The sequence below is a fragment of the Buceros rhinoceros genome, unplaced genomic scaffold (assembly GCF_000710305.1).
Source record: "Buceros rhinoceros silvestris isolate BGI_N320 unplaced genomic scaffold, ASM71030v1 scaffold44394, whole genome shotgun sequence".
NCBI lineage: Eukaryota > Metazoa > Chordata > Aves > Bucerotiformes > Bucerotidae > Buceros > Buceros rhinoceros.
The window spans coordinates 3,738-15,970 of NW_010407338.1; the positions used below are offsets into that span (position 1 = coordinate 3,738).

Below are 12,233 nucleotides of genomic sequence, written 5' to 3' on the forward strand. Positions count from 1 at the left end.
TTCCTTCTTATTATTTGCAGCCGTCTGAGAGATCTCTAACCATTACCTTGCATCACGGTTCAGTTGCCTATAAGGATCCCTCCATGCTTGATTTTGACTTGGTAACCTGTATTGAACTGTGAGTATTAGGCCAATGTACTGCATTTTTCTAAGTTCATTAGGGTTCAGTTTGGAATTTTGTCCATTCTCTAGACAGACTTGATCAAACCTTTCACTCAGAAGAGTAGCAGAATGTGGCATCTTCTAACTCGTGCTGAAATTAACCATACTAAGAATTTCAAGTGGTGCTAGTGTATGGCGGAAAAGGTTATTGATGAAAAAGTACAACATGCAAGCAGAAATTTGCTCGGGAAAAAACCTCTAAGCTGCCACTCAGACACAGTGCTAGTGCTAATGTTGCAGAGCTAGGCTTAAAATTACAAGGTACAGATACAGGTTTGGGGGTGTTATGACTGGTGGTTAAGAATAAAATATAATAGGATGTCTTTAAAGACATACGTAAACTTATCCTTTACAGAATAGAGCACCTGGAAGAACCAGAACTCAAGAAGTTTCCTGAAGTGGTGTTTGGTTTCATGGCTCCAAGCATAGTCGTGATCAGTACTCCAAATTCTGAATTTAACCCCTTGTTTCCAAGAGTAAAATTACTCAGGCATCCAGACCACAAATTTGAGTGGACCAGAGCGCAGTTTCAAAGTTGGTAAGTTTACTGAGCGTCATGTGCGGACAGCTTTGAGCATTCAGTAATGTGAGAAAGAAACAGCTATACGCTTTCAGAATGGTTTGTGGTTCGGTGTCAGTGGAGTTTCACACCTGCTGCTCTGGTGAAATACTTCTTTGCTGTTATGAATAGTTAAGCACACTCTGTGGGTTTTGCTTTTTATTATGGTTGTTAACTTTTCTTTTTGTGTATCTTTATTACAATTAATGCATTTGAAGTGTAAAGTATTAATTAACCTTTTCATATAATAATACCCTGCTATAGAAATGCTGCATAAAAACCTCAGTGTGCTCACTATGTATGGTGTGTAATCAGAGCACTCAATAGGCCCAGACCTTTCTGTAAGAGTACGCAAGCAGATTTATCAAATAATCACAGTAGCAGAGCACGTTGAGTAAAGTTAAGGGTAGTTTAGTGGATCATAGTACAATTAAAGATTTTATACAAAATATATGCACGTGATAGTGTTGCATGAGATGTGTCTTATTCTAGTATCAGTAGATGTAACAAAATAGAGAGGGAGTGGGATGTATATCCTGTGATAACATTGACCTGTCAGGCAGTTGTGGAAGAAAATATGTGGTACAGTAAAGGATGCCATACCTCATTATCCAACTCGTAGTCAGAAATTGTATGTTGGAAAATATGGCCCTTAAATTAGGTTGCTTCTGCCATAGACTTTAAAGTATGCAGCGATTTTCAAGTACATAGTTTTTCAAAGATTGAAACATATGTTTTTCCCTAAATAAGGATAGTAAAACCTGCCTGCATTATTATCTAAAGGATGAATACCTTAGAGACCATTTTGATGTCTTAAAGTAAATTTAGATTTTGCTTTTGGATATATGTGAATTGAAAATATTGATATTGCTGAAGGAGTGGTATTTTTTGAGACACAAACATGAGAGAGTCTTTGTGTTGTGAAATATAAGTATTGCAATATTCTCTAAAATACATGAAGTGATAGTAATTTAGTTTACTACTTATTTCATGGACAATGATGCAGGTTGGTAGTGCCATTTTAGTTCCCTGACCCATCACCTTTTTAACACAGATTGTTAGAAACACTACAAAATTGTTTTTCATTTAGATATCGTGTCCATTGTTGTAACCTTGATTAGGTAGACTTTAGTCTTGCAAATATACTTCTCTTACATTTACAACAAGCCTCACTTTTTTTTTTTTTTCCCTATTGACTGGTCTCTTGTGGTTTTGGGGTGTGCATGTTTATTATGAGTCCTTCTCAAATGATTTTGTTTTCTAAAATTGGTAGGTTTTAGCTCACTTCCAATGCATTTAAGACAGTGAGTAAGCAACTGTGGATATTCTCTGCAGATATTTCTAAAATAACAGTACTGTTTGGTTGCCTAAATGGCTGATACTAGTCTGAGTCCAGACTGTGGTAGGGATGTGATTACAGCTCTGATTCAGCAAATTTGGACAGTGCTTATATTTAGGCATGTGAGTATTATTAGAGAAATTATGCTCAAGCATTCACAGGCTCAGGGTCTTGCTTCTGTTAGAGCTTGCATCTTTATTACATGAAAAGATAAATATTTAGTATTACAGGAATAATTTGTCTTTCTTAGGGCTCTAGAGACTGCTAGATGCTATGATTACTCAGTGGAATTTACTGGTGTGGGACACCCACCAACAGGAATGGAGAATGTTGGGTTTTGTACCCAAATAGGTGTGTTTGTTAGAAAATATCCTCAAACCAGTGAATTTGCTCAGTCTGAGAAGTCCACTGAGGCAGTGTACAAAACGGTAAGCATTATTTTCTTCCTTTTGGGGGATGAATAAAGAGTAAAATGTTCTATGACCTGCCTGTGAAGCTGTTCATACTATGGTCTTCTATTGCTATCCAGTCTTAGCTCTGATTAACACACACCATCAGATCAAAAGAGTCTTAAGTTCATGATTTGTGTTTCTGCTTGTACAAAGGCCTTCAACTTTTAGGTTATTTGCTAAATAGCAATGTTGATAATAATTCTTAATTTAACAGGCTGTTATTCTTAGAATGAAAATTCTCCTTCCTGCCAGGCATATGGTGGCACTATTTTTATAATTGTTCTTCTAATCATTCATTTCTTTCATCATGTCATTGTTGGCATCAAAAAGCATTTCTAACAGAGTGTCTGTTTTGAAGAACTGTATAGTCTTGTCAAATATATTATTGGAAGGCATTTCCCTGAGATTGGATTGACAGGACCCGTTTTGTGTGGTTTGATGTTACACCTTAATCTTGATGTTTTCAGGTAGCAAGATCTGCATTTGCAGAAGCATGAGATCTTGCCAAGTACCGCATTCTTCAGGGATGCACATCAAACCTTTTTGGTTTTTATCACTAAATGGCTTTCACTTCAGATAACATTTTTGTAAAGTGCTCCCCTGTATGTGCAGTTTGTCACACTGACAAAGCCTAATGCATCCAAATGCCATATGGTATAAATCAAAGCACTTTTTTTTCCAGAGATAACATGAAGTAATAATGAGAAATATATTTGTTGTTGGGTTTTATTTTCTAACCTTATGAGGCCTTAAATTATTTGTTTCAGTGAACATATTCCAATATTTCACTTGTTTATTTAAGAAAAAAAAATCTCTTCAAGTGACTTATGACCTGCAGTGAGATGTTAAGTGATGTTATGGGAATGTCTTTTGTAGTTTCCAAGCCATAAAGACATTCTATGCATTTGAAATTTCACCTGTCATCAGCTGCCCTTAATAGAATCGTGAAGTGCTCTTCAATGCTCAACAAACTTGGAAATGCATCTCAGTGACTGACATATACTAGAAATTGCTTTAAATATCTTCCGTTACATGGCCATTATGGAGGGAGTTTTGACATCAGTAACCTTTGAGTTTAAACAAGAGTGTTATATCTCATGTGTTTCTTATCAAACCTGGACTATCAAATCAATATTTATTTTATTATGTAACTAATTTATGGGAATAAATCAACGTTTCAAGATGTAATCAGAAAGTAAGAAGAAATAGTTAGACTGTGGAACTTCAGTGGCAGTGTGATGGTATAAAGCACTTCCTAGCGTACTAGTGGGAATGAGATTGCCCGCCTAGTTCCCTTATTTGCCATGGAATATAGGTCTGTGTGCAAGTTCAGAGATTTTGCTATCACAGTTTATTTTTTAGCATTTTCTGCATCTGTGAGAGCACATTTAATGTTTTAGTCTGAAAACAGAATGAAAGACATAGCTGCAGTCCTGGTTTCCACATGACAGTTCAGAAGTAGTTTAGAATCTCTGTAGCTGTGGAACTGTAACTGGACCCTCACGATGGGCAGTGTGGAAAGTAGGAGAATGATTAAAAAGAAATAAACAATTGCAGGGCTTCACCTCGTGTGATCTATGAGGATAGCTTGCAGATACAAGCCTGATTTTTTTTTTAAGTTCTGTTAATTTACCTGATTGCCACTGTAGTTGTAATACATAAAATCCCATCATATTGTCTAGTTTTTCTGTTATCTGAAAATGTTCAAAGTAGTAAGCAAAACAGGATCAAATAAAAAATTATGTCCACATTTTAGAAGCTCTTTTTGACAAGCAAATGTTAAAATCCGAGTCTATGATAATGACAAAAATTCTGTGTGTTTTTGTATGTTGTAAAGGTCTTCAAAGCAGTGTATCCAAGTCTTAAAGATGAGAAGTACCTGCAGAATGCAGTGATCAGTGAAGTTGTTTTCACAGCACAAATCATTAAGCAAAGTCTGCTGGACCGTTTAATGTTAGAACATGAAAAGTATAACGATGATCCTACTGAGAGGAAATCTGAATTCCAACCTTCAGTGAATTCAGAAGATCTTGGAAACCTGGATGTTGAAAAAAGCACGGAACCATATGTCAATGGAAATGTGATTTATATACCTCTTAGAACAATTTTTTCTTTTCCCAAAGTGAATCAACTTTGTGGTACCTTTGAGAAGTTACGCAAGCTTATTGCTGGCAAGGTCACACTGAGCAGTGATGGTTCCGCTGTGATGTTCAATACTGAACATGAAAATCATTAGATCAGAGATTTGTCATACCAAGTTCAGTTAAAGTAATGGAAGCATTTTTTTAGTAGCTGTCAAGTGTTCTGTGTGCTAACTAGAACCACAAAATCTCTTCTAAACCTTCAAGTATTTTACCCATCAGCACCTTTCTCAGTGAAGAAGAGTGCATCTGACAAAGATTGCACTAACTTGTAGAGTTTTGGGGTATCAGAGGCTAAAAGGAAATAATCCCCGTGACGAAAAATTTTAAGTATTTGTTTGTTTTCTGTCTTGACTAGATTTTTGGTAATCTTTTGTTAATTCCAAGGATAGTTGACGATAACACAGAACTATGTTGCTGTGCTGAATAATATGAGACAGACATAGGTTTAAGGCAAGTTCATTCTTAGTAGAATAAAATTTTAGATGCCTTTTTCAAGATGAGCACATACTCAGCCTTTGTGAAAACTTAAGTATTTTTCCAGTTAAATTGGAGTATGCCACAGACATGCAAAGCTCAGTAAATTTGATCTGCGAGAAGAGTGCCATGATGTTGGATGTAGGTTGGGGAAGAAAAAGAAGTAGATTTAGCCTTATTTTATCCAGTTTTTGATAAGTGCTGCTTGGGAAATAATTTGCATCCTGTAACCTTCCAGAAGCTGAATTTAATTAATTTGAAACTGGTATCTTTGACTATTCTATTTTTGAAAACAAAAAATATAAAAATCTGTCATTGTGAGTGCTAGCCTGGCCCCGGTGTGTTTTCACATGCAGCTGTTGTCCAAAAAGTCTTTTGTAGCAGAAATAAAGAGCAGAGGTGTTAGAGGCAGCAGAGCTTTACTGGCTTGGCTGGTTTCTTAAGGGGAGCTGAATGGTACATGTAGATGATTAACGGACTTAAGACAAATTCGGAAGGATGCACGAGATTGCCTTCTTCATACAGGATTCATGAAGAAACACGCTGCAGTTCTTTTTCTTTGTGTTCCCAAATATTTGTAACCAATAATTTTCATACCTCAACCAAGTATTTCTTACGGGTAAAGAGATGGTGAATTAAATGGCCTCATTCTCTGTATGTTTTACAGTGTCTTTGGTGATTTTGAATGAGCTGGTATTACCAGAACTCACTTCATGTTTCACAAAACCTTGTTTCACAACTTTCTGAAAATAAAAAACAGTGTGTAAGGGCTCACTTTCTTAAAGAAGATGGTGGCACTCTACCCTCTAAATTTTTGGAATTCACTTGAAATGATTAAGGTGAAAGATCAGACATAAAGGGAAAAGGCAGCTGTAACTCTCTGAATTGAGAAATTGTACAAAAATCTAGAACAGTTTGAATTTCAGGGAAAGTGCTCTGTCATACTGATTTAAAAATGCTTAATAAGCTTTGTCTTTTGTGGGCAATTTTTCTCCTACAACAAATAGACATAGATTATTAAAAATCAATTTAACATGGTATTTAGAATTAATTTAATGACAATTAATCTTTAATATATTTAGAATGGTTTAACTTTTTTTGACATGGTGCGATACAAACTTGCCACAGTTAGTATGTTAAAGTCTATGTAAAATTCAAAACTGGTAAATCCTTGGTCACTAGTAAGTATAGCTGTCTGAGAATAGCAATGATTTGTTATGAGAAAATACCTCTGCATTTCACTATATGGGCTACTATAGTACAATTTTTGGACCACAGAACTTCTTCCTCTGTTGTCTCTTCTTGAAACATTATGTCTTTATTAAAATGAGGAAGAGGGAAGAGAAGAGGACCTGTCAGATTTGGAATTGTATTTGTCCTCAACTTTGTGTTGAGGTAACATCTAACTGCAGGAATGTCTTGTGAACAGAGAAGACTGTACCAGAATGCATCTTCTTTCTCAAAACATTATACCCTTAAGCCTTTGGAGCTACTTTTGGAAGATGGTTTACGTGAATTGTTTGGTGGACTGACGTGAAGGGGCCTAAACGGTAATCCAATTATTAAGGGGTTCATGGCTCCTCTCCCCCTTCTTTGTAACAGGGTTTAGTTTTCAATGATAGCTAGGGCAATCAGCAATTCTTACATTCGTGCTTATGCCTTTCCTGGGGAAAATCTGAAGTCAAACTACAGCTGTTTGGCTGTGTTTTCACAGGGTTCCTTAGCGTGTGTGTGTATGTATACTGAAGCTATTACATATCATATGCAGAAGTGCTACTTAGAATAGATACACTAATTATAGAGACTGCTAGCTTTTACTAAAACAAGCTATTTTTTTCTGTCAGCTTTCCAGGTCTCATGGGCTTAAATCAATTTTAATTAAGATTTTCTTTGAAGTAACAATCTTTTCAAGAGTAGTTAAACCCTTCCACAGGATTCACTCTGCATAGCTCTTCATTACCAGATTGGTCTTTTGATTATACTATTATGCATATCTGTGAGTAAACACTATATTTATTGTGTCCCACTTACACTTGTAGTTTGAAACAAAGGTCAGTTCTGATGCCTCAAATCAGGATGCTGAAAAGAAGTTTTATGAAGGTGAAGTTTTAGATTGCATGTGGAAATATCACTGACCAGGAGATGGCACACACATCTCAAAACAGATCAACCTTGGCTTGTCCAAAACTAAAATCCAAACAAACTATATTTAAAAAAAAAATAAAGCAGAATAACCAATGAAAAAAAATCACCACAAAAACCTACAGTATCCTGAATAGGAGGGAAATAGTGTGATTGCTATTGAGCAAGTTAGTAGGGATTATCTGAATAGCTGAAGAGAATGTTTCTGATTAGTGTTTTAAATTAAAAATAACAAAGTGAGAAAGTGGTATAGATAAAGTCTAAAAATATCCTCTCACTTATTTTAATAAATAAAACCCTAGTGCCTAATTGCAAGAGCAGAGGAGTTAATTGTCTGTCTCCCCCGAGGTTCTCAAAGAAGTGGATCTCACCAGCTGTGTGTTTCAGTCTGCTCTCCCAGGGGCTTCCGTGGCATCAGGCTCTGTCCCATGCTGCTTATCATTATTTTGGTAAAGGAGATGTGGAGCACTCAGTTGCAGCTGTGTAACTGAGTTACATGTAACTCATAATGGTCAGGTGTTGGGACTTTGTTTTTTGATTCAAACTGAATTGAAGACCCATAGGAAGGGGCTTCTGAAGTTACAGAAAAATCCTTATGCAGAAGTAATTTGTGAAGTCCTTTGCACTTCCTTCCTCATTCATGAAACAAATACATTTTAATGCAGTCCTGTATGCAAGCAGTTCATTGGGAACATCCCCAAAATAAAATGCACTGAGTCTAGCATTTTCTCAGATGAGGATACTGGGAAACAGTAGTAGATCATGAAAGAAGGCAATTTAAAAAAAAATACTAGCTGCCTTACAAGTTTATGAAGAATTTTAGTTATGATGGAAAGGCAGTGCAAACACCTGTGAACTAGGGCAAAGCTTTGCTAGTGGGTGCTGAGAGATTCCCCTTCACATTAAAAAAGAAAAACGCTTACTTAATTTCCAGTTTTTAACAAGGAAGCAACAAAATGAAAATTACCTCTCCTACAGAAATGTTATCAAACGTATTACGATGTTTGCCTTTCCCATTCTTGTTGGCAGGTCTCGCTGTGAGGCCATACGTTTTTTGTCTGTCTACATATGTGAGGCCACATGCCTGTGAGGCATGTGAGGGAACGGATCTGTCACACAAACCTGTAGTGGTGCAGCAAGAATTTGAGTGAGGGGAAGGCAGAACTACTTTCTTTGCCTCAATTATAGAAAGCCATTTTTCCCCACGCTAATCTTTATCTCTTGGGTGGTTTTTTCCCCATGTCAGAAGGTCCACAAAGTGCACCTAAGTGTTCAGTGACAGCACTCAAAGATCTGGTACTCGATATATATATTTTTTTTCCTGTAAAAAGGAAAGGATTTCCTGTAGTAAAGGAAAATCATTTCCCATACCATGCTAATGGTTTTGCATTCATGTAGTACATATGTGTATACAACAGCAGTACCTAGTCTTATTTTCATTCATGAGATTTTTTTCCTTTGAGAACCAAGTCTAAAAGATACATTTTTGTTACAACATGCACATGGTAAAACAGTGTGAAAACATACAAGTAGACAAAGCAAACTATTTTTTAAAAAAATCTCCTAGTGATTATAATTGCAGCTGCTGGCATTCAGTGAGGTGACTGGCATCTGTTCACGTTTCCTGTACACTTCACATTTCTGAGAGAATTCTCCACTGTGAGGTCCTTAACTAGACAATTTGAACACTGACAAGATTTGCCCTTTATTCTGGAAGGAAACTGATTCATAAAACCAGAAGGGATGCAGCAATCCACGAAAGAAATTCTAGAATATTTTGATGAAATTTTGGAAAAATTATCTTCCTTTTTGAATTGAAAGACAGCTGAGCCTGGAGTTGGTTATACATGGTACAGTTATTTCTCTTACTCCTTACTATACAGTCAATTGATTTCTGAACTGATCTGAGTGGCAAATAGTGTGTATTGTAGTTAGCTGCAATTTTCACCAGTCAAGATTTTTTTTATGTAAGAACAGATGCTTACTGTATCTAAGGAAAAAGCTTGGTTATTTTGAATGCCTTGATGAGAAAAATACATATCACAAGTAATTTTCTTAGAAAAATAAGGTAATTTGCAAGTTATACAAACTGTGTGAAAAGTTGAAATAGCAGTAAATCTTTACAGCCAACTGAGGAGGATTCATTTTATCATTTGCAAGGTGAGGAGGGACTATACACAGTGCCCTTACTTTCCACAAATACTGTTATTTGGGGAGTCTGCTTAATAATTAACCTACCAATATGTCCCACAATTTAAAACTGATTTTTCATTTGCATAAGACTGATGTATTACTTTCCCTCTCCAGGTGACAGATCAATAACTACGTACTAGTAGCAGTGTGGACTGGAGGTGAAGTTTAATAAGGCGCAGAGGTAAAAAAGCAGTAGAGAAAACTGAAAGGGACAAAAACTTCCAATTAACTTTGTAATTTTTGCATTAAAAACCCTCCATAATCATTTAGAAAAAGACTCCAAGCTGAAGACGTGAGTTTATTTAATGTCTGAGAGGTTTGCATTTAAATACAGTAAAAAAAAACAAACCAAAACCGATCCACCAACACATTTTGAACAGTTACTGAGTGTCTCCAGTATTCTTAATAACAGTTTACAAAAAGAAAGTACTACATCTAAATATGAAGGTTATGTTCCACTTAAAATATGCACAATTAAGAGAATCACTTCACAGAGAGTTGTAACTCAAAGTCAGATTAATAGATTATTAGGATACAGTTTTATTAAAAGCTTAATTTCCATGTAAACTTCCCTCCTATTTAAAAGATCTGCTCAGGCAAGAAAATAATTGAATAATTGCTTTCTAGTGAACAGAATATCTGATCTATGTCCATTAGCTGCATCTTTTAATACAAAATACATATCTGGGCTATGGAAGTTCCTTTAAGAATTACATAAATAGCTGTACATCGTTTTTTAAAAGTCTGTTTTCTTCAAACTATGCTTATTTTTCCTAGTACACTTAAGTAAGCTACTGTCTAACTACTGCTGGTTTTAATAGATTTGTCAACAAGTGTAGCAGTGTTAAAGAGTACTGAAAGGAACTAATTTATTCAAATTTCATGCGTCTCTTGGCTTGCAGTAGGATTTGTTTGGTACAAATTAGTTATATATCATGTTCTGAGAGATAGTTGTATACTAGCAGTAATGTAGTTTCTGTTTAAAAATTCCTGTGGAGGACAGACATGGATAATACCACATGTGTATTAATAAAGTATGATCTTTAATTAATTCTTTTACCCATTAAAACACTTTAAAGAGATCATAATTAGCAGTAGGAAATAAAAGTAATTAAGTACCGTAACTGAGAAATAGCTTATATTCAATAACAGTACTCAAGCTTTAAAATCTGAAATTTCCTTAAAAAACCCACAAAAATTAGTTCAATAATTCTACTGTGGATTTATGGAAAACAAAGCCTGCTTTTTGTAATTTAACCTATTAAATATGGCCTACTTATAGTTCGACAGAAGGGTGACAAATATCACCCTGAGCAGAATTTGAAGCATTCAGAGCTCTAAAAGTTGTCCACACTATTTGTATTTTTATTTAATCTGAGCCTTACTGATAAACAATACAGCTGATCATAATGAAATTAAGGTCATTTGCAGTTTACAATTAAATACAGCAGAGCCAAGCCTGAATTACAACTGCGTCACCTAGCACATCCCTTGAAAAATTGACTCTTCCATAATTCTCAATTAAGATTTTAAGAGATCTTTCATCTTTCTTGCCTGTCAGGCATCTCACTATTTGTGCAAATTTAAATACAGTACATTGGACCTGATGTAACAGCAGACAGACAGCGAAGGAAAAAGTGTTCAACAAATGTGTTGCACAGTAAGACTTTCAGAGTGCAGAGTACGTCTACCATAAAGTGCTTCTCTGAATAAGTTACACTGATAATAGTATAGATGTATACCTAGTTTTAAAGCTTAAGTTGCTTAGTAAATAGTTCAGTCTCCCCGTATCTCCCCAATCCTGCAAGGCACGTTCAAAACACAGCAAAGCACTAACTGTGAAGGATTAAGCTACAAGAAAAGGGGTAGTAAACTACTGACTAGGTGTGTAAACGGTACCATCCAACTGAATGTCAAGGTTCATGCATTATTGAAGTGTGTTCCTCTGGAAACAGCTTCTGAACTCCAGATTTACCAGTCAAGCCAGCTTGCTTGGTAACACACTACTGTGCCTTAGTATTTTGATGTGGCATCCCACTTCTTATGTCGCTTGCATGAAAACAGAGGTCACCTTTGATGCATTTAAGCCTCTGGACTTCATTTACAGTTAACACAACTGATTACTGGTTGGTTTAGTTCTATTTAGTTCTGTTGGTTTTTTTAAATGCATGTGAAGTTCACCTCTACTGTTCAACTGTACAATGAAGTTATGCTCAGTATTCTTTAAGAGAAGGTTTTGGTTATGTAGATTTATAAAAATATAGCTGGGCTGTTTCCTGGAGGCCTTAATTTTGTCTGGATAATAATTTTGACTTGGTAGAAGTAATTAGCTTCTGTAAGACTGAAAAGGCAGGTAGGATCGAATTGAGTAATTATTTTCTTCAGGTTCATTTAAGACCAACTTTCGGAAGCTTCCTTAGAAAAGAAGTTACAAAGTACATCACCACAAGTGATCTCCTTTATAAAATACTGAAGTGGAACTCACTTGATCATGCTTCCAAAAATGTTTCAAACAACTTAAAAGGCAAGTAATGCCACTAGCCTCAGGTAGAGCTTACAAACACAGTCCAAGTGCCCACAAAAGGTATACATAAATAAACACGGCCTTCATACCACAGAAAGTGAAGCTCTATGAGCAAGAGGAATTCCATTACTTTTCAAAAAAAGATCATTGAGTTTACTTTGGCTTTCGCACCTCTTGCAGTGGAGCAAACAAAAACAGTATCAGTGCCACAGCTCGAAGACTTCCTCTTGCTTGTCATTCTAGT

General features: G+C 35.8%; 1 protein-coding gene across 1 annotated transcript in view; it reads left to right on the forward strand.

Annotated features, from left to right (window-relative positions):
- Window positions 1-4,748, forward strand: part of HENMT1 (HEN1 methyltransferase homolog 1 (Arabidopsis)) — a 7,696-nt gene extending 2,948 nt beyond the window's left edge. Inside the window, exons 4-7 of the mRNA XM_010134424.1 lie at window positions 10-118; window positions 518-700; window positions 2,311-2,488; window positions 4,350-4,748. Coding sequence (XP_010132726.1) covers window positions 10-118; window positions 518-700; window positions 2,311-2,488; window positions 4,350-4,748 — 869 coding nt within the window. The remainder of the gene's footprint in view (window positions 1-9; window positions 119-517; window positions 701-2,310; window positions 2,489-4,349) is intronic.
- Window positions 4,749-12,233: the final 7,485 nt, after the last annotated feature.